The 24,569-nt window shown below is 64.5% G+C and overlaps 1 protein-coding gene across 10 annotated transcripts; it reads right to left on the minus strand.

Moving 5' to 3' along the window:
- On the minus strand, positions 1-24,356 carry GRIN1 (glutamate ionotropic receptor NMDA type subunit 1). 10 transcript variants are annotated; one of them, XM_011288749.4, is made up of 21 exons: positions 23,748-24,131; positions 21,093-21,227; positions 18,340-18,516; positions 16,123-16,185; positions 15,274-15,374; positions 11,092-11,213; positions 10,842-11,016; positions 9,353-9,497; positions 9,172-9,255; positions 7,096-7,237; positions 6,884-7,011; positions 6,446-6,610; positions 6,252-6,370; positions 6,012-6,124; positions 5,788-5,936; positions 5,530-5,687; positions 5,123-5,284; positions 4,831-4,940; positions 4,579-4,724; positions 3,200-3,310; positions 1-905 (listed from the first exon to the last, which is right to left on the minus strand). In XM_011288749.4, the coding sequence occupies exons 1-21, from the start codon at positions 24,003-24,005 to the stop codon at positions 837-839; spliced, it is 2,832 nt and encodes a 943-aa protein (XP_011287051.1). In that variant the 5' UTR covers positions 24,006-24,131; the 3' UTR covers positions 1-836. The 10 variants fall into 10 exon arrangements, with proteins under 10 accessions (XP_011287051.1, XP_019672396.1, XP_011287052.1 ...); XM_019816842.3 differs by lacking the exon at positions 1-905 and adding an exon at positions 1,008-1,273 and having other exon boundaries at positions 21,093-21,154; positions 23,748-23,861; XM_011288748.4 differs by lacking the exon at positions 1-905 and adding an exon at positions 1,014-1,273 and having other exon boundaries at positions 23,748-24,356.
- Between the last annotated feature and the right edge of the window lie 213 nt (positions 24,357-24,569).

The raw sequence follows: 24,569 nt of genomic DNA on the forward strand, positions 1-24,569 counted from the left end.
TTCCGTGACATTCCTTTAGACATCACCACTGCACACACCGGGTCAGGGGGCGGCGCGCGCCGGGCCCCCGGGCGGAGGGGCAGCGCGCGGCTGCGCACGGGCCGCATGGGGAAGGCACGCGCTCGACACGGGAAGGGCTGGGCCTGTACAGGTTGGCGGGCAGGGCTGAGGACAGTCCCGAGCCAGTGTGGTGGTTGGCGGGGGCGGGGAGCCTATCTTGGGCTGCGGGCTGGAGGACGCGAATAGCTGGCCCAGCCCTCGTGGGGATTGGAGAAGGTCTGAGGCAGTGGGGGATCCCCAGCGCGCTCCTAGGAGGCAGCTGCCAGCTGAGGGTCAGAGTCTGCCACTGGGGGACGGGCAGGGCCAGCTGGATGCATAGGGTCAAGCGGAGAAGGGAAATGGGTCAGAAAAGAGGGGTGGAGCTGAGGCTGCCAGGAGCAGGCGCTGGAGGAGGGGGTGACCCAGCCAGTTGGGGCCTCGCACCCCCACCGTGGCTCTGGTAGTGGCTGGAGAAGGATGGGGCTTCAGTCTCTGCTCCAGGCCCCTCTGGCCCGGTTAGCCCCTCTCCCCACTGCTTAGAGACCCCAGGGCCCTGCCTCTGCCGGAGTGCCCTGTGGCCCTGCCCAGCCAGCTCAGCTCTGGCCTGTCCTCAGCCGCTCTGGTCCGAGCCTCGGTCCAGCAGGGGCTGCCCGCCAGGCAGCAGGGCGGACAGACAGACGGGAGGCCCAGGGTGGGCAGTCTTGGGCGGGTGGGCTTCCCTCAGGCCTTCCCGAGCAGCAGGACCCATCAGTGTCCTTGGCCGGGCTAACTGGGCAGGTGGGCGCCTCCGGGGGGCCTCACACCACGGTGCTGACCGAGGGATCTGAGAGGTTGAGCGTGCCCGTGATATCAGTGGGATGATACTGCTGCAAAATAGAAATACACAGACAAGGCAGCCCGTTAGCCCCCATGCTCGGGGGCACGCGCAGGGCCGGGACGGGTGGACCGGCCAGCCGGCCGACCGGCGGGCGGGCGGGCGCGGCCTGGGGGAGGCTGGGGGGCGCTCCTCCCCCTGACCCCGTCGTGCTCCGGGACTCTGCGTGGGCCGGGCCGCTGTCCCGTCCATCTGTCTGTCTGTCTGCGGGGGAGGGGGGCAGAGGAGGGCGGGCAGGGCGTCTCAGCTCTCCCTATGACGGGCACACATCTGCAGCTGGCCCTCCTCCCTCTCAATAGCGCGTCGCGGCAGCACTGTGTCTTTTTGGTTTTGCAAAGCGCCGCGTCCACCCCCGGTGCTCTATAAATAAGAACCAACAATCAATACCCGCTGGCCCCGCCGGCCGCCAGGGACCCCAGCCCTGAGCGCCCAGTGCTGCCCTGGCCCGGACCGGCCACAGGACAGGGGCAGAGGATCTTAGCAGCCGGACAGACCCCACCCCTCCCAACAGAGCCCCCCACCCAGGCCTCCCTCCAAGCAGGCGCCCAGCCCGTAACGGGGAAACTGGGCTGCCCTCCCCCGCCCAGCCCCTCCAGGTGGCAGTACCCCCAGTCACCCCTACAGGGCAGAGCCCCAGCCCCAGATGCCACATGGCGTCAGGGCTGGCCTGGGGGATGGTCCCTGGTGTCCACAGAGGCTCAGGCAGAGTCTGTTGGGAGTGTGTCCCCAGAAAGGCACCTCGAAGGTCTCTGAGCTGCACCTGGACAAGCTAAGGGCATGTGTGTTTTCTTTGGGCAGGAGTATTGGTTGGGGGGGGGGGGCTCAAGGAGGCCCTCAGAAAGTTCCCTGTGTAGCTTTTGTGCTCCTCCCTAAAAGTGCTGTCCGTGAGGATACCCTTGTCTCCAGGCCTGCCCCACCACCCCTCCTCTCTGGTCTTGGGTTTCTCCGTGAACCCCTTGGCAAGGGCCACTGGCTCAAGCTCTGCACACTTTTGGGCTCCCAGCTCCCCGACCCTCAGTCTCCACCCGCTGCCAGTGCTGAGCCCCTCCTGGGAAGCAGAGCGGCCCGGGTCTCATGGGCCGCTCTTGGGGCACCCTGATGGCTTTACCCTGGACTCCCGAGTATTCTGTGCAAGCCCTGTCTGTGTCCTGGAGATGTGCCCCCCTTCCAGTGGACTGTGTGTGGGGGGGGGAGTGTAAATCCCATATCCACCTTGAAGCATAAGCTTCTGCGGGATGCGGGCCAAGCTGCCCCTGGACTGCAGGGAGGCCAAGGGCAGTGCTAACTCTGGGCGGCCCCCTCCCCACCTCAGACCGGGGTGCCTCTAGCAAGGCTGGGTCCATTTTAGGGGCTTTTATTCCAAGTGTGCGCATCTGGTGCAGCGACAAACTGCCCGAGTTAGGAGGCCTGCTCTGACGTGGCCCTGTGGGGAGAGGAGCTGGAGGGTCAGGAGCTGAGGCGCTGGTCCTCTCCACGGAGGCCTCTCCTTCCTGGGCCTCTGTCTGGGAGCCTCAGTGACTCCGGCTCTGGAGGCCACGGCTCAGCCTGGGGTGGGTTCCACCCCCTCTGGTGCCACCCAGTCCCCGCCTGACAGTCCCCTGCGGCTGGGGGCCTGTTCCAACTCCAGGCCCCAGCCGTCCACCCAGACAGAGCCAGGCCCGGCCCCCAGCCCCGGCCCACACAGAGACCACATGGAAAGGGTGCAACAGGCATGGCTCTGGTGAGACACGTGAGACAGGTGTCTGCGTGGTGGGGCTGGCGGCCAGACAGACGGGCGGATGGGACATCACAGCCACCCCTCCATGGATGTCGCAAGGGGTGGGAAAGAGGGCAGTGGGCCGCTCTGGGAGAGGCTGGAGAAACGGACGTAACAGAGAGGTGGTGTGGCCTCCTGACAGTGAGGAGTCCGGGACAGATTGGCGCCGGGCTCCCGGGGCCCTGGGCGCAGCCCCGAGTCGGTGAGGCTGACTGGCTGACCAACAACATGACACAGCTTCAAGATGGCGCATGGCGTCATGGCATGGGGGGCAGACCAACGCAGAGACACATGGGGAAAGAGGGCCCAGTGAGGGCCAGTGGGAGAAAGGACCAAGAAAGGTCTAGAGAGTCGGAGAGTGAAGACCTCGTGTGCTGGGCAAATAGAGATGAGGGCAGAAGGGCCACAGCGGTCAGAGGTGGGGTGGATGGGATGGTGAGGGAGAGGGCACGCCTGATGCACGGGACACAGACACGGGGGCGGGGCGAGATAAGAGTCGGAGACGTGGGACTGGGCGTTCTTCCCCTTACCGTGTCTTTGGAGGACCTACGTCTCTTGAAGCTGGAAGCCAGGGTGGAGGTGATAGCCCTAAATGTGGCTTTCTTTTTAGGGTCGGGCTCTGCTCTACCACTCTTTCTATCCTAAAATGAATATGTATAAGTGATTAGACGGCTAAGGGTGGCGGCCACACCTGCCCTCGCCTGCTTCTCGGGGGCTGCTGCCCAGCCTGGCCGCCGCTCAGGCCCTCGCTCCTGCCTGCCTCCCTGTGCTGGACAGACGCACCAACAGCCGAACGTGTGCAGGCGGCCTCTGCTCCTGCCCGGTCTTGGGCCTGACCTTGCTCGTGCTGGGGCTGGACTTGGGAGGGGGTGGGGTGGGGGGGTCCCGTCTGGCTCTCTTCCTGGGACGTCTGCCTGGCTCCCTGGCTCCTGGGTGGCCCTGGATTACAGGTGTCCCGAGGAGAAGGGTCCCCCAAGCACCGGAGGAGTCGCCCCTCGGGCCCTGCCAGCGATTCTGTCCCCTGAGGGGGCACGCCAAGATTCGGGAAGGGGCCGAGGGGCCGAAGGCAGGTGGCGAGATGAACTGGAGAGATAGATAGATGCAGGTGGCTTCCAGACCCTGGCCTGGGGTCTGATGGCCAGGATGGCCCTGTGCCAGCTAGTGAGAGCAGTGACCAGGTCCCAAGAGCAAGAGTGGGCAGATGAGAGGTGTGGGGGCTCCAGCAACCCATCCTCCCGCCCCCCCGCCCCGGACCTGGCCCTCCCTCTCTGAACATCAAATTCATCCCAGGACACAGGCTCTGGGGAATCACCCAGAGAAAGAGAAGAGAAGAAGCAAGCCAGAAAGGACCCTGGGGCGTGAGCCCTCAGGCCTGCACAGGCCCCACTACCTGCCCTATTCCAGGTGGGCCGTGGCTGCCCCGTGTGCAGCCTGTTTCCAGCTGGCAGCAAGTTCCCACAGACACGGCCTGGAGTGCCAGGCGGGGCCAGCTCGCCCGATTCAGGCTGGAGTTATGGAGCACAGGACACAGCAGGGCAGCAGGGAAGGGGGTCCCTGGAGGGTGCCGAGGGGAGGCGTGGGGCGGCGAGGGCAGAATGTCTTGGACTCACGTGCTATACCCAGGTGGGTCCCTGTCTTACCCTGCCTCAGTTTGCCTTCCTATGGAATGGGCGCCGGTGGGCGACTCTGGAGACAGAGGGGCCAGGCGGAGGCTTGGAGCCGGGCTTTGCAGGGGGCAGCCACCCGCAGGTGGCCCCCAGCAGCGCTGCCCCTGGCTGTGGCTCCTAGCTCCGGTCCTGCCCACATGGGCTCCCGGGGGCCAGAGCCAGTGCTTCGGCCTGCGGGAATGGAGGAGGGCCGGGGCCAGGCCGGGCCGTGGGCACCAGGCCTCGGAGAGTGCCTGTCCTACCTGCAAGTTCTTTCTCCACACGTTCACCGCGGCAAAGGCTAGCTGCATCTGCTTCCGGCGAGCGTCCTTGTGTCGCTTGTAGGCGATCTCAATGAAGATCAGGAAGATGCCGGCCACAATGCCCCCGGCCACCAGCATGAAGACCCCTGTGGGCCAGGACCCAGCGCCTTAGCTGTTGGCTGCCGGCCTGCCGGCCCCTTGGAGAACCCCGCCGGTGTCCGCAGGGGGACGGAGGGCGATGGGGACACCCACCTGCCATGTTCTCGAAGGTAAGGGTAGCAGGGGCGTTGCTGCGCGAGTCACACTCCTGGTACCGCACCCACGTCTTGTCCAGGTCTTCCATGAAGCCGTTCTCGTGGGACCTGGGGGGGGAGGGCGCGGCCCGGAGTGGGCGGGGCCCGGAGCGGGCGGGGCCTGGCCCGCGGTGGGCGGTGTCCGTGCGCCGCGGCGGCGGCGGGGTGGGGCTCTGGGGAGGGGTCCGCCTCCGGTGGGAGGCTCTCGGAGGAAGGTGCAGGACCGCGGGCGGCGGGGGAGGCCGACTCACTTGAGGATGGACAGGGAGACGTTCTGCTTCCAGGGGCTGTCCTTGCGCATGCCGATGCCGAAGCCTGAGCGGAAGAACAGCTCGCCAGTGGTCACTAGGTCGCACTTCTGCGAGGCCTCAAACTCCAGCACCGCCGAGTCCCAGATGAAGGCATGAAGCTTGCTGCGGGCAGGAGCGGGGGTCATGGGCGCGCGGCACAACCGGTCTGCCCTCGCCCCTGCACCTGGTACGCCTTCGTCCTGCCCGACCCGAATCCTCACCTCTATCTCCGTCCCGTGGTTCCCGTCCAGCCTGGACGGACACTCTTCCTGTAGGCGTGGATGCCCCTCCCCCGTCCGCCCCCTCGCGTGTCCCGCACGCCCCGTCCCCCCTCGCGTGTCCCGCACGTCCCGTCCCCCCCCCCTCACTTGTCCCGCACGGCTTGGATGGCCTCGGCCGCGCTCTCATAGTTGTGCTTCTCCATGTGTCGGTACATGGTGCTCAGCTCCACCTGCCGCCGGAAGTAGATGTCCACCGAGCTCTGCTTCACGGTCGCGTAGATGAACTTGTCCGAGGGATTCCTCAGCTGCCGGGTCAGAGGGCAGGGCTCGCGGCTGCTCCCGGGCTCCACCCGAGGCAGAGACCCGCCGACCTCACGCCGGCCGCCCGCAGCGGCTAAGCCTCACCCGCGGGTCGTTGATGCCGGTGATGCGCTCCTCGGGCCGGTCCAGCACCAGGAAGGCCGCCAGGTTGGCGGTGTAGGAGGCCACGATGATCATGGCGAAGCCGGCCCACACCATGCCCAGGATGCGCGCTGAGAAGCTTCGGGGGGCGCCTGCGGGGCAGAGGCCGGTCAGCTCCCGGCGGGCGGGAAGGGGCGGAGCGGGAGGCGGCCGGGACGTGGCCTCACCTTCCCCGATACCCGAGTTGAGCAGGACGCCCCAGGAGAACCACATGGCCGAAGACAGGGTCAGCGCGTCCTCCTCCTCCTCTTCACTGTTCACCTTGAACCGGCCGAAGGGGCTGCGGGGAGCAGAGGGCCGGCGGGAGAGGGCTGGAAGGGCAGCCCTGCCCCGCCCCTCGCCGGGCTCCGCCCCCCTCCCCCCCCCCCCCCGCAGGTGGAGGCGTCAGGCCCTCGGGCCGCGCTCACCTGAAGCGGTCCAGCAGGTACAACATCACCGCCACCACGTGCACCGAGAGCCCCACCAGCAGCCACAGTGTGCTCTGGAAGGGCTGCATGAACGAGTCCAGCGTGCTTCGGGGGATCTCCTGCAGGTGCATGGGCTGTCAGCGCCGCCCGACCTCACCTCGGACCCCGCCCCACCCCCGCCGGGCCCTGCCCACCTTCTTGACCAGAATGGTCAGGCCCTGGTACTTGAAGGGCTTGGAGAACTCGATGTACTGTGCGCGCTCGTTGTTGATGGTCAGGGGCGCCACGATCATGTCCGCCTGCCCGCTGAGCAACTCGCCCATCATCCCGTTCCACTCCTTCTTATTGCTGTTGTTCACCTGCGCGGCGATGCTCCGGTGGGTGCGCGGACACCGTCCGTCCGGCTCCAGCCGCCGGCGCCCGCCTGGGCTCAGCTCTTGGGTCACCCACTCCAGACCCGGCCCCAGTCTGCAGGCCCCGCCCACACCAGGTCCCGCCAGGTTCGCAGACCCCGCCCACACCCGCTCAGGTCCCGCCCCCGCTGGCAGGCCCCGCCCACCCCGTCCCTGTCCCTAGTTAAGACTCGGTCCACCCGGTCCCGTCCCTCGTGGCTCCCAGCAATCCACGCGTACCCGCTCTTGAGTGCCAAACTTGCCATCGGCCACCAGGTGCACTTCATAAGTGAAGTTCATGGTCCGCGCCAACTTGATGAGCAGGTCAATGCAGAAGCCATAGCAGCACTGAGGCACTGTGTGGCGTGCTAGGGAGGTGGACAGGGGCCGTAACCACCGAGCTCCTGGCTACTCCGCTCCGCGCCCGCGCCCCACGCCCGTCTGGCACTCACGGCTGCCCGGTGACGTGTCGTTGGGTCCTGTGCAGATCACCTTCTTCACCGGGTCCCCATTGACCGTGAACTCCTCCTTGCATGTGCCATCGCTCAGCGTGGGCTTGACGTACACGAAAGGCTCTTGGTGGATCGTCACAATCTGGGGGTGGGGGTGGGGGGTGGGGGTGGGGAGAGACCCAGCCTGGACCATCCACCCTCAGCGCCCAGACTCCCCTGCACTCCCTCCAAGCCCCTGGTGTCCCCCCACTCCAGCCACTTCCCTTCTGCTCAGCCTCAGGGGGCCAATCCACATCTTCCCCGGCCACCATCAACAACATCTGGCCGTTGCCCTCAGGAGGGTCCCCAGACTCCTCAGCATTCAGAAGACACATGGCCTCCTGAAACAGTGTGCCCTCCTCTTGGCCACTTGTCTTGGGGATCTTGGCTTACACATCACTCCTTCCATCAGAGGAGACTGCTGGAATGGCCAGTGTGCCCAGCACCTTCTCTGATCTCTCAGGGATGAGAAACTCCCTGTCCCGGCCCAGAGCATGCACCCTGCCTGCCACCACCCACCATGAGGACAGGGGCATGCCTGACATCCACTCTGAGCCTGCACAGGACCTGGGACCCGCAGGGATCACCCTTGTCTGACCACCTGGCCTCTCCTGGCCTTCAGCCTCTTCAGCAATGGCTATCTGGTCATCTATCTGTCCTGCCTTCCTCTTTCCTTTGCCAATGCTGTCCTCTCTCCTGTAGCTTGCCTCTCAGCCCAAGGGGATACTTGAGGCTTATGCTGGGGTTCTCTCTTCTTCCTATCTTCTAGGGGCCCATAGCCTAGGGGATGAGGGGGACAGATACAGGACACGGGGGGCTGAGCCAAACGCAACAGGTTGAGCCTGCGGAGTGAGCAGGGATCAGTTTGAGAAGGATTCTCTCCTGGCACATGGGGGACGGTGGGTCTGCAGGGCGGGCTGGCCAGAGCCTCAGCTGTAAGGGCAGCATTTTGACTTTTCCCCTGGGGGATTGGGAGCCCCTGCAGGAGCTGTGTAAACTTTCATCACGTTTTTCTATTATACAAGCAATGTATGTTTGCACGTTTAAAAAATCGGTGAGACCAAAAAAAAAAAAAAAAGTTGAAAAAGCCATCTGAATCTGGCAGCCTGGATGGGACCATCTGGACCATCTGGCCATCAGTGTTCTGGCTCTTACTTTCACTTTCCAACACAAGGTATCGAACTGCAAGGAACCGGGCTGGCTTTGGAAAAGCCCACTCTGCCTGTCATGAAGGATGGTGACCTGCGGGCAGGTGCTGACATGGGTCTGGGTGAGAGGCCCTAGGGGGTGGCCTCAGAAAGGAGACTAGGTCAAGAGACATTTGAGGACCTGGGCGTGCCGGGAGAAGGTTCACTGGGCCCACGGCACTCGGGATCTTTGCCTTTGGTGATCTAAGACTCTGGCCCAGTGCTGCTGTGGGCCGGTAACAGGAGGGGCTCTCACGAGAGTGCCGAGGAGGACACAGGGGCCCAGGGATGAGCCCAAAGGAGCAAGGAAGAGAAGTTGTGAGGGGAAAGGCCAGCCAGGAGGGTCTCCCAGAGGCCCCAGCAGGAGGGTCAAGGAGGGAACAGCCTGCCATGGAGAATGCTGGGGGGGGGGGGGCAGGGGTGAAAGGCTCATTGACTCAGTCATGGTGAGAGGCTGGGAAGACTGGGGGTGGGGTGGCTAGGGTCCCCCAGAGGGGTGATGAGTGCAGGAGCTCGAGTCCACAGAGCAACCTCTGTCTGTCCCTCCGTCCCCTAGCAGCTCATCCCCAGGAGAGTCCTATCCCACACGGCTTCCTGACTGAAGCGCATTTGGATCCAGAGACGCTCTGGAGAGAGCCCACGGGACGGGGCCCGGCAGCGGCCTCTCCTCCCTCCACCTGCTCTCCCTGCTTGCTCTGTGTCACCAGGTGTGGGCTGTGGCAGCCGGGCGCCGGTCCGTTCCCCACTCGCTTCGGCCCTTTGCACTGGCCTCACTGTCCCCTCCTGTGGGCCCGCGGAGCTGGATGGGGTGTCTGGGTGTGGATGCTGGCACAGGGCGGCAGGCCCCCACCTTCAGCCTGGTGGACATCTGGTACCCTCGGGGCTTCTCTGTCTCTCCACCTGGCCAGATGATCTTCCTGTCGTTGGGGATAACCTGGGGGTGGGAGTATGAGATGGAGGGTGGCCACGCAGGGGTCTTGGCCCCAGGACCCTAAGGCCCCAGCCCCCACCCCCTCATGACCCCCACCTACGTGGGTGCCGTTGTAGATGCCCACTTGCACCAGCTTGCGGTTCTGCAGGTTCATGATGCTGTAGTTGGCGAACTTCCGGTCCCCGTCCTCGTTGAACTCCACACGGCCTGTCACCCCGTCCGCGTACTTGGAGGACATCAGCACCCTGGGGAGGGCGGTGTGAGCACACTTACCGGACACGTTCCCTCTCCCCGGCCTTCTGAGCAGCCCTAGCCCCTTCCTCTGCCTCAGCGCCAACAGGGAGAGGTTAGCAGGAACCAGACCCTCGTGCTGGGAGTCGGACGGTGCGCCTGCCTGCCGGCGCCAGACGGAGAGCACCGCCGTGGTGGCCCAGCAACTCCCGAGCCCACGCCCCGTTCGAGGGCTTTCTGCGCTTTGGGACGCTCGAGCCTCCCAGCAGCTATCCTTGCCCCGGAAGGGAGCAGTAGCCTGCTCACCAAAAGGGAAGTAGGGCCGATGTGCTGTCCTGTTGTACGTGCACGCGTAGCGTGCCCACGAGCCATACACGTGAACACGCGTGGCCCTTGTGTGGATGCATCCCTACGCATGTGTGCGTGCCACGTGCCTCGCCGAGTGTGCGCACATCTGCTGCACAAGCCCGCCGTTGTGTGTGTGCTCCTGTTGTGGGCGCCATAACTGTGGTTCTGCACACGCGATTCCGCGTCTGCTACTTAGTGGGGTGGAGGGGGTCTGGTGATAGGCTGAGTGGCATAGTGTCCAGGGTGCTGCGAAGTAACTCCTGCCCCACTATGTCCATCCACTTGGACATCTGGCCAGCCCTGGCTCCCTGCAGGCTTAGGTTCCATCCTTAGGGGGCTCCTTGTCTGATGTTCTCGGTACTTGGAAGCCCCCTGTCCCCATCTGCAGCAGGAGCCTCCTCCCAAGGGCTGTCAGCTACCCTGGGGAGCTGGGGTGGGTCTCGGGGTCAGGAGCAGTGGAGGCAGCCACGATTTCAGTGACATTTGAGACATTAATGTCGCTGCTGGAAATGGGACAGATGATTATCACAGTGGAGCTGGAGGTGGTGGTGGAAGACAGATGGGGGGCCAGGGGGGGAAGTCCGGGAGATGCCTGTACGTGTAGGATGTCTGACCACCTGCTGAGGAGCGACCCCTCTCATCTTCTGAGAGGCCTCACCCACCTCCAGAATAGAGTCCCGCCCACCTCCAGAATAGAGTCCCGCCCACCTCTAGAAGACAATCCCGCCCCCCCCACCTCTAGAAGAGAGACCTGCCCCTCCTCCAGAAGAGCCCCGCCCTCCTTTTGAAGAGACCCCAGCCACCTCTAGAAGACAGTCCCGCCCGCCTGTAGAAGAGAAACCCGCCCTCTTGCTGAGAGTCCCACCCTCCTCTAGAAGAGAGTCCCGCCCCTCCTCCAGAAGGGAATCCTGCCCCCACCTCTAGAAGAGTCTGCCCACCTCTTGAGGAGAGTCCCCGCCCACCTCTTGAAGACAATCCCCGCCCACCTCTTGAAGACAATCCCCGCCCACCTCTTGAAGAGCGGCCCTGTCTTCCAGATGTTGGTGTTGCCCACGCAGCCCCGCGGTGGGTCGGTGATGTTCTCCTTCTCCAGGAGTTCGTGCACCGCCTGGGCCACCACGCCGACGGCGTCACTGATGTGGGCCGACTCGTTCTTGCCATTGATGAGCTGCAGTCCGATGATGCCTGGGGCGAGTGGGGTGGGCTCAGTGTCCGTGGGGGACCCCTGCCCACCGGGACCCAGAGAGGTCCAGCACTCACCGTCCGGGGCGTAGCGCAGGGCGTTCCCCGAGATCTCTCGCTCCCCCACCAGCCACACATACCCGGAGCCTGTCATGTTCAGCATCGCGGCTGCGCGGTACACGGTGGCGGCGTCGTCCTCGCTGTGGGGCAGAGGGGGGTGACGGGCCCGGCCAACCCTCCAGCCCTTCCCCGCCGGACCTGTGCCTGTGGATGCTCTGGGTTCACAGGTCCTCCTCTGGAGTGTGGCCCTGGCCCCGCCCCCAGCCCCTCCCTCCCCTGGAAAGAGGCCTGGAGACACTGCAGAGGTGACAGGCCCAGCACCCCCCCACCTCCAGCCCTTCCTGGGTCCAGTGATGCTGCAGAGTGGACAGTCCCCGGTACCCCCCTAGCTGGGCCCACTGACCCTACGCAGGTGACCGGTCCCAGCCTGCATCGCCAGCCCGCACCTGGACCGGGAGAACACCCCCCCACACACACCCCCCGACAGCAGAGGTGACGGGTGGAGGGTGGGGATGGGGTGACGGGGCCCAGACCCCCAGAGCTTCCCAGGCCTCTCTTGCTGGCCCTCCCCCCTTGGTGAGCAGGGTCACGGCGCCCCAGATGGTGACGGATCATTGTTGATTGCTTACTTGCTCCCGGTACCAGGCACTGCTCTGAGCGCGTTACACGGACTCTCTTACTTAATTCTCACGGTATCCCTACGAGACGGACATCAGTACTATCCCTGTGTCAGGAGGGGAAACCAAGGCACCCAAAGCACACGAGTGACGGTAATGGCAGACCCGGGTCTGTGTCTGGACAGTCACCCCAGGGCCCATGCTCCTGTGACCTCCTGGGTAGGCTGCGCACATTCTGGTTCTCCAAGTCCACACATGCGAGACGAGGGGCTGGGGACTCTCCAGGCGGGTCAGATGTTGGTGGGACCCAACGTCTGGGAACTGCCCCTAGCGCTGCAGCGGAAGCTGCCGGAGGGGGCCGGCAGCTGCCGCACTCGTTATGCTGTGTGTCCTGCCGCCTAGAACCGGGCCATCACGGGGGACAGTGCAGGTGGTCCTGAGCTCTCGGGATGCCCTTACAGGCGAGCCCCTGTGCACCTGATCCCCTGGGGGTCTCCTGGTCAGGACGAGGATCCTGGGCCCGGTGGGGCCATGGGGGCCACGGGGCGGGGGAGTGCGGAACCACCGCTTGCTTCTCTGCCGGACTGGACTCGGCCCCACACAGGCCTAGACCACACCTGGCACTTTGCCTCTCTAACACGTGGGCACGGGGCACAGAGAGGCTGGACAGACTGAGCGTTGGGTTATTTTCACAATGGCTGACTCTGGAAACCCAGGTGGCCCGAGGCTCCCTAAGGGGTCTGCCCTCGATTTTCTCAAGAACGAGCCAAGACCTTCAGTGTTCGCTCTACGTGACATGCTCCTCAGACATCAGCAACGCAAACAGAGGTACTCCAGGCAGCCCCGTACCCAAGGCCAAAGAAGAATATCGAGCCAAGATGACCCGGAAAGACCAGCACTGTGTGTGGAGGGGCACCCGCGCCCCCTGTCAGTGGTGCTCGCAAAACCTGGCAGGGAAGCTCATCTGCTTGACACAGCGCAGGTCTGTGACTTTTGACTTAGCGGAACGAGCACACGCCTGTGCTCGTATCTGTGTACATCGGTATCGCCGGTAAAAAGGTGTGCACAAAATCCTGATCGATCCATCAAAACCGTTTGAGGGAAGTAATCGGCCCCAGAGGAGACAATCTCCGGAAGATAGGAATGAAAAGTCTGAGGAACGACTTCTCCGCCCTCCACAGGAAATGGCTCAGAAATGAAGACTGGCTGAATGAGGTCTCTCTGCAAAGTGCTCTCAACAGCCCTCAAGAAGGAGGAGCCAGTGTGTGGGGGGAGGTCCCAGGGTCAGGAAGGCCTGTAGGTGCCGCTCCTGGGGAGCTGGGAGTGCTGGGGGCCGGGCTAGCCTCTGTCGTGGGACTGGGGCGGCTCTGCTCCAAGGAGCCCCGTATGTGAGCGGAGGGGTTTCTTCCAGTGCTGACAGTCCAGGCGGGGGCCTTACAGGAATTCAAGAGGGGGTGTTGGTGGCTGTGTGGTCGATACGAGTGCTGTGCCTTTGTCGGCAGCGTGTGCGCGTGTGGGGTGTGTGTGCGTATGCACGCAGGAACACGTGTGCGCTGTGCATGCGGGTGTGGAGTACGTGCGTGTGTGGGGTGCACGCACCTGTGTGCAGGTGTGCATATGTCTGCACATAAGTGTGGTGAGCCTGTATGCTCACATATGGTGTCTGCGCGTGTGAATGGCTTGTGTGCATATGTGTAAGGTACGTGTGTGTGCACTGTGTAGGGATGTGTGGGCGTGAGCGTGCAAGCTTGTGAGTGCGTATATGGCGTGCACGTGTCTATACAGCACGTGCACAACGTGCGTGCATGTGGCGTGTGTGTGCTCGGTACGTGTTGTGTGTGCTGCGTACGTGGTATTTGTGCAGGTGAGTGTGTGAACGTGTGTGTATATGTGTGTGTGTGTGACTGGTGTGAATATGCCGTGTGCCTGTGTGCACCCGTTTGCTGAGGTGTGCGTGTGCAGATGACGTGTGTGTACGTGTGGCGTTATACGGTGTGTGCTCGCGTACTCGTGCACGTGGCCCTGTGTGTGTGGTGTGTGTGCAACTGTCTGATGTGACCACGTACCCTTCCCCGGGCTGGCCTTTTTGTTGCACTCACATCTGCCAAACCCCTCCTTGACCCTGGGGGCTGGCGACACAGGGTGAGCCCCTCCCAGCCCGAGCTCAGGGGGCTTCAGGGTGTGGTGTGGGATCTCGCTGACCAGGCGAAAACCGATCAGAAAGCACCCACCCCTCTGCTGGGACCTGGGTGTGGTGGGATAGCGTGGGTCGGTTTTACCTGTGGCTTTCTGGCCTGCGTCCCGGTGGCCACTCTGATCGCAGTGTGGGGGCTGGACGGGTCTAGTCTGACGTGACCTCATCCTTTGTAAAAGCGCCCAACGGTTGAACATCTATGTTCTGGCATAATGAGTTCCTCGAGTTGCTCTGTCCCGGGGGAAGGGGCCTTCTGGCTGCCAGCTGACCGTCCGCTTGCCCACCTGCCCGTCCACTGGCCCATCCACCCACCCTTCACCCCACCGCACCCACGGAGTCTGTCTCAAGCCCTATGATGGGTGAGGGGGAATAGAACCAATCAGAGGATCTGGTGGCACCTTCCTGGAGGGGCTTGTTCTGGGAGGGACCGTGCAGCCCCCTGACCTTGTCTGGACAAGCCCTCAAACCTTTCTCCTCCCCAAGCGCCCAGGGTCGGATGGTTGGCTTGGCAAGTGGCCCGTGACGTGGGTGAGTGGTGAGTGAGGGCTTCCTGCCTTCCGGCCCGAGGAGCCTTGATTGGCCCCACTTTGCTCCTGCACCTCGAGGTGGGACGCCCGGCTCTGTGTCAGAGATTTGTTGACTGAATGCACAACGGACACCTGTCCTGAGCCTCGGCGTATTGCCGTCTGTCTGTCTGTCTGTCTGTGGTCTGCCGGAGAGCAGCATTGGGGGAATGCTTCTCTGGGTGAGGCGACCCCCGTCGGTCCCCTGCTCTGTTGGGGCCTGGCAGTGCTTCTAGGAAGGGGTGGCCGGGGGGCCGTGCCCACCCAGGCCCTCCTGGCTGTTCCGTGGAGCGGGGCTCTTCCTTTTCCTGCTCCGGGTGGCCTGCCCTCTCCCTTCCCAGGGGATCCTAGCCATTTACAGACAGGGAGAGGTTCCCTAGGGGCTCATTTCCGAAGTCGAGGTGTGGGTCAGGCCCTGTCTGGCGGCGGCCTGCTGTTCGCAGGTCCCTAACTGGTTCCCTTCTCCGTGCTGCCCACTCTGACCATTGCGGTCTTCCCGTCCTAGGACTCTGGCTCTCTCCCCGCCGTGGCCTTCTCGCCTGGGCTCACCTGCACCCATGTCACTTCCCACTTCCCTGGGCCTTCTCCCTGCGCCCAGTTCCCAGAGTCCTGTGACACGTCTATCACCTCGGGCCGTGTTTGCCCGCATCTGCCAGGGCACCAGCTGTGTGCACGGGAGCGGGGGGGGGGGGGGGGGGGACGGGGGGGGCGGGGGTCTCCCTGGCGATGGCGTTTCGGAAGCTGAGACTCCACTCCGGCCCCACAGTGCCCGCGGCCCAGGTGCAGCCCTGGGTGAGGTGGAGGGAGGGGCCCGGCCCAGCCTCACCTGGCAGAGAGGATGATGACCCGGGCCTCCAGCTCCCGTGCCTCCATCAGCAGCGCCGTCACGTTCTTGGTCCCCGGGTCGAACTGCAGCACCTTCTCAGCCTGCGGTGTAAGCGAGAGTGTCGGCGGACGGCTGCGGCCGGGGACACAGCGCCTCAGGGGCGAGAGTCGGGCCGCAGCTGCTAGGAACCCAGAGGCGGCGTGGCTCGGGCTGCCCCGGCCTGCGCCTGCCTCCTGCACTGTGCACCTGCCTGCCTGGCTCCTGCTGGCCTGGCCCGGCCTCGCTCGCTGTCCCTTCTTCAGCCTGCTCGCTCTCCTGTCCTCACTTTTGCACTGAGCATGCAAGCTGAAGTGGGCTGAGACTCAGAAGGACGCGTGCAGCGGACAGGAAACAGAAAAGAGTTTTGGAAGGCAACCGGGAGCAGAGATGGGGCCGACTTTTCCAAAACCACGGGAGATCCTCTCAGGCCTGACCCCGCAGGCCCCCTGCGAGAGCGGCTGGACCGGGGCAGGCGGGCGGCTGGGCGGGCGGGCTCCCTCCTGGGCTCCACGAGGAAACCCGGGGGGTCCCAGAGATTCGCATGCACTTCCCGGAGAGCGGCTCCTCCTGCGGCCGCGCCTGCTTCTCGGCGGCGCAGGCCGAGGCCGGGGCCGCGGTGGGCGGGCCGCGGACACCCTGGCGGCCCGCTCCTGCCCTCTCCTGCCTGCGGCTGCCTGCCTCACGAGCTCACTCTCCTCACCGCTCGGGCCTGCGGCGCGGCAGGGCCGGGCCGACGGCGGCCCTAGCGGCCGAGGCGCCGGAGCAGGGCCCCCTAGCCGGTGGGCGGCGTGCACGTCCATGCATATATACCTTGGGTCCACGCTTGTTGTCATAGGACAGTTGGTCGAGGTTTTCATAGTTCCTTTTTTTACTCTGATGAATAATGTGCACAGAGAAAATATGCAGACACAGAAGAAGATTATAAACGGTTGAAAATGACGGCGCTAAAGCAATCACACCACCTCCTCGGCACGTCTGCAGACGGGCACGTACCTGGAGCTCGCAAACACCTAGGCCCGAGCGGGGCTGGGGGCCAGGGCGGTGCTGGGGACGAGGGGGCACGGGGGCCACCGGGGCTCCCGGCCACGGAGCTGTGCTCTCGGACACGGTCGTACTTGGGAGAAAGGGAGGCCCTGTCTGTGTCCACACCAAACGTGTCCCTTTGGGGTCCCGCCTGCCCTCCCGACCCCTGCCATGCACCTGCCGTGTGGCCCCAGCAGTACCCACCCCGCCCCGGTCGGTCCTGAATTGGGGGGTGAGCAGCCCCTCCCTCATGCCCTGTCCCCTCTGTCCCTCCGCCCGTGGCGTCCTCCCTTCTGTCTCCCTTGGCGGCCCGGGTGCCTGTTCTCACTGACCGGTGTGTGCACACCCGTCGGCCCACGTGTGCACTGGAGAGCGAGTATGATAGGAGTGTGTGTGTGTGTGTGTGTGTGTGTGCACGCGCACATGCGCGCAGGGGTGGCGAGCACCTGTGGGCATCTGTGTGAAAGTGTTCGTCTACACACGCTCTTCGGTGGGGAAATGGGGGCCGGAGCCATCTGAGCCCTGGCATGTGTGTGCGTGTGCATGCACGCGTGTGTGTGCAAGCATGTGCGTGTGTGTGAGCCGGGGGGTGAGCGTGCCCGTGGGCTGCATGCCCATGTGTGTGCCCAGCTGTGGTCTCAGCGTGTGGTGGGTGATGTGAGGTGTGAAGGGACTGTCTTGGGAATGATAGCGTGTCCCTGTGACCAAGGGTGCACATGGGTGGATGTGCAGGGACGTGGCTGGTGAGCGTGTGGGTGAGTGTGTGCGGCCACAGGTGGGCACGCCAGGAGGTGACCGGCCTGCCGGGCGCTGGGGGATGCTGTCTTGGGAGGGGTGGGGCCCACGACGCTGGTGGTCAGCCCTCCCTCTCAGACTCAGTGTCCCACAGCAGGGCCCCCCCAGGACCCTCTGAGTCTGCCCTCTGGCTCCACCCACCCCAGCCGGTGCCCTCTACTCCCTTCAGGGGCCCACGAGGGGCCTGGGGTTGGCACTAAGTTTGTTGAAGCCAGCTCTGACTCCACAGGCCAAACGTGTTTCCCGCCACCCCCTTGGTCTGGCCTCCAGGGCCCGCCCCAGCCTAGGCTTCCCTCCCTCTCTGCCCGGCTTGGCCTCGTCCTGACTTAGGGGCCGTGGCACGGGTGTTGAGCACCCAGGGCTCTGTGCTGGGTGAAGGCGGGACCCTGGGCCTCCTCAGGCTGGCAGTGGGGGTGGGGATGGGGGTCACCTGGACCCCCAGAAGTTGCCACTCTGCTCTCTCTGCAGCCCCAGAGTGGGCGCCAGGCTGGGGCTGGTCGGCCAGTGTCTCTTGGAGGGGTCCAGCGCCCAGCCCCAGGGTGGGGGTGAGGAGGGGACCCGCAAGGGGCTCAGTGGGGACGGGAGCCCAGGGGGAGGCCTGAAGGGGGCAGAGCCCAGGCTGAGGGGTCCGGGTGGCAGATGTCGTGGATGAGCTTTGGTGAGGACAATGGGCAGCTGAGAGGGGGCGGGCAGCGTGGGGGGCGGGGGGGGGGGAGGCGAGGCCTGCGGACGCGGAACGCGTCACAGCAGCGAGGGTACAGGGTCCTTTGGGGAGGGGCCTGGCGCCGGGGCCGCTGTGGCCCTGAGGCCGCTGGGGTTGGGGAGTGGGAGGGGCCGAGCCGGGGCCTGGCTGGGGAACTTGGGGGGGGGGGGCGGGGGTGTACGGTGGGGCGGGGGGCGGGGCTGCGAGGGTCCGGCCGCGGGCGGGGGGCGGGGTGGGGTGTTTGCGGAGCTCCAGGTGGTCCTGCCCTCGCCCCGCAGGGACTGACACGAAGGAGATTTCGACTAATGGCAAAGCGAGTGAAATGAGCCGAGAACAGGCTGGGGCGGGCGCTCGCCAGACGTAGTGGTGCTGACCATGCACGATGGAAAGAAAGGGTGTTCACACACGGGCCACAGACACAGCGGCAGGCAGCGCGCCGGCTCCTGCTCCCGCTCCTCCGGCGCCTCGGCTCCTCCTGCTCCTCCCGCCCGCGGCCCGGGCCTCACCTTGGACTCGCGCTCCTCCAGCAGCGTCTCCAGGCGCTTCTGGGCGGCCCTGCCCTCGTGGTCGTCGCTGACCAGGAGGATGATGTGGTTCCAGCTGTAGACGCGCATCATCTCGAACCAGACGCTCGACTGGTGGGAGTAGGGCGGCACCGTGCGAAGGAAGCTCAGGTGTATGCTCTGCGGGGACACGGAGGGGGCTGAGGGGCCTCGGGGACGGGACCTCGGCCCGCGGCCAGCGGGGGGCGCTCTCCCGGGGACACGGAGGGGGCTGAGGGGCCTCGGGGACGGAGACCTGAGCCCGCGGCCAGCGGGGGGCGCTGCGCCGGCCTGCCCTCCTGCCGCTGGAGACCCTGCTTCCTCCTACCCCTACCCTCGCACCGTTGGGGGACACCTGCCAGACGCGGGGACCCTACTCCCACTGCTGCCTCCCTCCCCCCTCCCACCCCCAAGTCATCTAATCTCAGAAACAGCCTCCGTGGAATTGTTCCTGAGGCGACCAGCCACCCCCTGCCAGACAGCCTGGGCTCAAGAAAGTTCCCACTGACTTGGGGAGCTTCCCAAATGTGCATAACTGTAGTATTTGTCAGGAAATCTTTATTTGGGGCTAAATATTTCCTCTCTTCAAGTCCAGGGGTTATTGGTTGCTGACCCTGCCTTACTTCTCTGTGTGCGTATTTTTGAACATTTTTTTTTAAGTTTATGTATTTATTTTTGAGAGGGAGAGAGCGCGCGAAGGTGAGCAGGGGGAGGGGGGCAGAGAGAGATGGAGAGAAGGAATCCTAAGCAGGCTCTGTACCATCAGCGCAGAGCTCAGTGTGGGGCTCGAACCCATGAGCTGTGAGATCATGACCTGAGCCGAAATCAAGAGTCAGAGGCTCACGGACTGAGCCCCCCAGGCGCCCCTCTGTGTGCAAATATTAGCAGCCAGCCAGGGGCGTGGCAGGACACAGCATGTGCGCAGCCCTCCTCGGCCTAGGTCCTCTGTGTTCGCCCCTTTGGTGACCCCGCAGACCCACAGTGACCTTGTGGTCCTCTGAGACGTCCAGATTAGCCTTCTACCTGCTCCCTCGTTGTGACCCGAGGGGCAATGTTTTGGAACCTGGCTGTGAGAATGCCCCCCTGCCTCTGTCCCTCATCCACTTGTAGACAACATGGCTACAAGGGGGTTATGGTTGGGGTCCTGGACCGACTCTGACCCAGGCCTTCGTGGTCCAAGTGCTGGGCACAGATTCGCAGTGGACCGGGATGGTGAGTGGGGCCAGGCTGGATTTGTGAGGTTCGGTCATTTGGTTTGACCTCATACTGGACCAGGGAGCTGGGCCACAATCTGGGTCTGGGCTAGGGTTCTGCCCTGGAAGAGGGTGTCTCCTCCCTGCCTGGGAGGTGGCCTGTCGGCCGCTTTCCCTCCTTCTACATGTGGGAGGACTGGCGCCAGAGAGCTAAGGTTGGGGGGCCCAGGAAAGGACCCCCCACTTCTCTGCAGCTGAGGGCAAGTGCATCTGAACAGTTTGGGTGCCTCGGCTGCGTGCCAGGGTTCCCAGAGCCTCGGGACACACACATCCCTGACCTCCCCAGACACCCCTGGCCCTGGCTGGGATGACCCCGTGCCTTAGACGGCTTTATCCAGAATTGTGGGCTCCCAGTAGGACGAACTTGGAGGGGATGGGGAGACCGGGCAGCCCCCACCACACGGCCCCTCCTCCGGCCCCTCCCGATCTGTCTGCAGGTAAGCCCAAGGTCTGAAGGAGGATGTGGGCCAGGCTGTGGGGCCCTCCCAGCCTCTTGGTGGCTAGTGGCACCCCCAGCTGATGAGTCCTCCCGGAATCACGAGCAGACGCCGTGGGAGAGCAGTGTGGCCTCGAACAAGTTCCCCACCTCTATGGGAAACCACCCCAGTGGCCTCCTGGCCTTTCCAGCTGCTACTCCAGGACCGGATGGCTCCCCCACACCCCTCCTGGGGACCACAAGGGCTCTACGCGCTGCTGACTGGTGCTGCTCCCGGCCCTGGGCCTGCAGACCCCAGGCCAGGCTCTCCTGCCGCAAGCCGCCTCCTCTGTTACCCCGCGCGCGTGCCCACATCCTTCTCAGCTGTGCCCTGTGGTGGGGAGGGCTTCTCCCGGCCCACGGGGACCTCTGCTGCTCCCAAGGGCTTGCTATTGGTGCCTGCCACCTGCCAGTGGGACACCTGCCAGGGTGAGCGTGTGCGTGTGCGTGTGCGTGAGTATGAGTGCGTGAGGGTGCCTGTGATGGTCGGTCTGTGTGCTGGAGTGTGAGTGTCTGTGAGTGTGTGCGTGAGTGCAAACGCAAGTGTGTGATGATGTGCTTGTGCACGTCAACGTGCGTAATATGCGTGTGCGTGTCAGAGCACACAAGTGTCCGTGTGAATGTGTTCGTGTGCACATGTACTTGGTGCGTGTGGGCGCGAGCGAGTGTGTGGGTTTGTTTGTACCCGTGACTCTGTGAGTCTGAGTCTGTGCTGGTGTGTACGTGCCTGCGTGTGGATGAGTTTGCGTCTCAGGCTATGGGTATGGGTACGAGTGTGTGCGCATGCCTGAACGCGTGAGCTCACGCATCACCCTGCTGCTCCTTGAGCCCGGAGCCCCTGGTCCGCGCACGTCCGTGCCCTGCCCGGCCTGCGTGGTGCCTGCCCTGCCCGGCCTCCTCCCCCTCCCCAGGGCAGCTGCCTCCGGCGGCCACTGGGTCTGAACACGGGAACAGAGCCAGCTGGGTCCCCACCGAGTGGTCAGGCTTACCTTGTCTGAGTAGATGGACATACGGGTGGTCAGCCCCAGGACGGGGATGCGGTAGAAGCCGGCTGTGTAGGAGACGGGGGTGGGAGTGAAGTGGTCGTTGGGGGTAGGTGGGTGGCTAACTAGGATGGCGTAGACCTGTGGACACAGGGGACAGGGTCAGCGCACGTCGGGGGTGAGGGCGGGGTGGGCACGGCACTGGAGCTGGCTGCCGGGAAGCAGCAGAGGCTGACTCAGCAGGCCGGGGGTGGGGACAGGCAGGGGCGCCGACTGTGCACACATACAGCCCCAGGGGACACGCTCCCAGCCAAGGGGATGGGACCCTATAACCACCCTCAGAGGAGAAACAAATCGCAGGGGTGAGCCGGAGGCAGAGCCGGACTGCAGGGTGCAGCAAGAACACAGAGGGAGGCGACCGGCCCCTCCCCACACCTCCCCTGCCGGGGCCTCCCTTCACCCTCTCACACTGGGCGGGGGGGGGGGGGGCTGTGCTGGGTGCGCGGTGAGACCCTGACAGGGAGGGTGAAGGACTGTTCTTGTGGTGGCACGCACCGCCCCCAGCGTGGGCTGGGGAGAGTGACTGGTCCCGCATCATGATGACAGGCACACCCATGCCACCCACTGGCCCTCCTCCTGGGTGCGAAAGCCCGTAGTTCAGAGACTGGGAGGAGCTCCAGAAGGCTGCATCTAAAGCTGCACATTGAGCCTTGTCTGGAGAAGCCAGACAAGGGGCCCCTGGAACCTTCCGTCTTTTCGCCAGTGTCTTCCGGGGGCCGGCTGAGCCCCGCTTAGTTTGGAGGAGACCCAGTGCTGATTTTGAGCGCTGACCACATCCTCACGGAAGGGAAGGGAGGGGCTGGGGGGGGGCAGCCCAGCTTTCCTGCCCAGACCAAGGCCCCCAGGGGCAGGTCTGAAGCCAGTGGCTCAGGTCTGCAAGGCAGAGAGGTGGTGGGGGGAGCAGATGTCTGGGTGATTCCACGCTACCCTCACGGGGAGGACCTGTTCTGTCCCAACTTTGCCTTCTACTCTCTGAGCAACGGGGTGCCCCTTTTTCTGCAAATGGGGTGGGGGTGGCAGGCTCTGGACCCATCTGGTGGGGGCGACGGCTGCTGCCATGCCAGCGTGGCGCTTGCCCATAGGTCGCGCTCAGTGAGTGGCAGCTGCTGTCACCTTTGCTCTTGGCACTGGCTGTTCTCTGAGGGAAGAGACTGTGTCCTGTGAGTTGGAGGGGGGGTCCCCGGAAAGGGCCCTACCTGGACTCTCTAACTCTACCTCTTTATGTCTCTCCCTCATCCCGGATGGGACGTGTGACCAAAGCCGCCAGCCACAAAGGCGTCACCCAGTCGTCTCTAGTGTTCGGGGCTGGGAGCGTGGGGTGGCTTATGAGGTATGCGGGGGGGGGAGGGCAGATTTCTGAGCAAAGCTCAGCCCTGTCCTATCTGCAGCTGGAGCTGTGAGGGCTGGTTATCCGTCCCAGGCCGTCCCACCAGTCTGCACCCAGAAGTGCCCGGTCCGTGTCTGGATGAGTCTCTGGCCATGCCAGTGCCCACGAGCGTGTGCGGGATGTGCATTGTGTATACATTTATGGCCCAACATGTCCATATGTATACTGTGTGTGTGTGCACGATTGAGCCCGTGTGCGTGGGCACATGTGTTTGCACGTACACCTGGGTATGCCAGGCAGTATGTGGCACATGAGTGTGCGTGTCCACGGATGTGCACGTGTGTGTGGGCAAGTGTGTGTGAGTATGTGAAATTGGCTGTGTGATGCTGATGCGCGTGAGTGTGTGCTAATGTAAGTCTGTGCGTCTCTGTGCATAAACCTGGGTGTAAATGCGTGCGTGTGTGAGTGTGCGTGTCCACAGATGTGGTGTGCCTGTCAGGTGAGCAAGGACGAGCCTCGTTTGGCCCCGTGTCGGTCCTGGCTCTTACATAAAGGGCTGCATTGCAGTGATCCCGTGCTTTCATTGGAATTCAGCAGGCAGCACGGCACAGGGGCGGACAGCTCTGACGGGCGAAATCCCAGAAGCCATGTCCTCCCCCGCAGCGCTGGCTGTCGGCGGCTGCCATGCTGGGCCCTGACACCTCCCACACGCTCAGCCCCCACTCCCACCCCACAGAACACCCTGCTTCAACACCTGGGCCCTTTCCCATCTCAGGCAAACCCACGGATGGGGGGAGGGGGAGGAGGAAGGGAAGGAGGTCTAAAAGCGGAGACAAAGATGGCCCCGGGGCCCGTCCTGTTCTGAGACCCGCGCCTAGCGCGTGCTTGCGGCTGGGACAGCATCTCTGCCCATAAGCCCAGAATGCCCGCCCCCTCACTGACACAGTGAGGAAACAAACCACGAAATGCTTGCCACATGTCTGCACACACTGGTCGGGATCTGGAGCCCTGGAACCCTTGCGGGGACTGACCAGGGTGGCAGGTGACCAGCTTAGGGGAGCAAGATGGGGAGGTGGCGTTCAGCTGCTAGTGAGACCAGCTTGCTCCAGAATGAGCCAGCTCACTTAGGAGTCGTCTCTTAAGAGGGCTGGGGAAGGCTAGGATGAAACTGGAACAGTAGGAGGGAAGATGGTGGGGAGGCGGTGGGGGAGGGGCAAGAGCAACGCAGTGAAAGCCCTGGCGGGGGGGGGGGGGGGGCGGGGAGGGGTGGGCACCTGGCTGGAGATGAGGTCCTCGCACACCGACAGGGCCATCTGGATGGCGTTGGGCTTGTGGGTGACCGAGGTGGCGTTGAGCTGAATCTTCCAGGAGCCATGCCGCTTATTGGCCTGGTTCACGGCCTCACGGAACATCTGCTCATGCTTTCGCGTGCTCAGCACGGCTCCGATGTTGACAATCTTGGGGTCGCAGGCGGCACGGGCAAAGGAGCAGGAGAAAAGCAGGGCGAGTGTCAGCAGGCGCATGGTGCTCATGGGCTCCGGGCAGAGCCCTAGCTCTGGGCAGCGCGAATGCGGGGCCCTCGGCGCATCCCCAGCGGGGTGTCCCGGCCGTCCTGCGCGCGCCCGATCTCGCGGGCTGGGGGCGCCAGGTCTTCCCCCGGAGCCGTAGTCCTGGGGCGTCTGCGGGCGGGAAGAGGGCACCCGAGCCCCGGGCCGGCGGGCGCTGTGCTGGGCGCGCGTGGGTGCTTCGCTCCGCGCGAGCTGCTGGCGCTGTCCGCGGTGCTGAAGCGCGTTCCGGAGCTGCTCCAGGCGCCCCGCGCCGGGAGGACGCCGCGGCCGCGGCTCCTCTGCGGGCTTCGCTGGTGCTGGTCCCGACGCTGCGGCGACTGCGGCAGCTGCGGAGCCGCGAGTGGGGCCAACGTCTCCTACCCCTCCCGCCGCCCCCGCTTCCCAACACGGAGGGGCGCCTCCCGCGCCAGAGCGTGCGCCTGCGTTGGTGTGAGCATTTATCAGAGCACGCGAGCGGGGGAGCCTGTGCGCGAGTATGCGTGTGTGCGCGGGTGTGCTTGGAGGGGTCGCCGGGACAGTGACCTGGAC

Source organism: Felis catus, chromosome D4, assembly GCF_018350175.1.
Source record: "Felis catus isolate Fca126 chromosome D4, F.catus_Fca126_mat1.0, whole genome shotgun sequence".
Taxonomy (NCBI): Eukaryota; Metazoa; Chordata; class Mammalia; order Carnivora; family Felidae; genus Felis; species Felis catus.

What these genes read in the sequence shown, in the direction of transcription:
- GRIN1 (XM_011288748.4), bottom strand. Translation starts at nt 24,005, where the DNA reads ATGAGCACCATGCGCCTGCTGACACTCGCCCTGCTTTTCTCCTGCTCC. An exon ending in CGACACGTCACCGGGCAGCC is followed by an intron (nt 7,012 to 7,095) that starts GTGAGTGCCAGA and finishes CCACCTCCCTAG; the next exon opens with CACGCCACACAGTGCCTCAG. An exon ending in GTAGGTCCTCCAAAGACACG is followed by an intron (nt 1,274 to 3,199) that starts GTAAGGGGAAGA and finishes TCTTATTTATAG; the next exon opens with AGCACCGGGGGTGGACGCGG.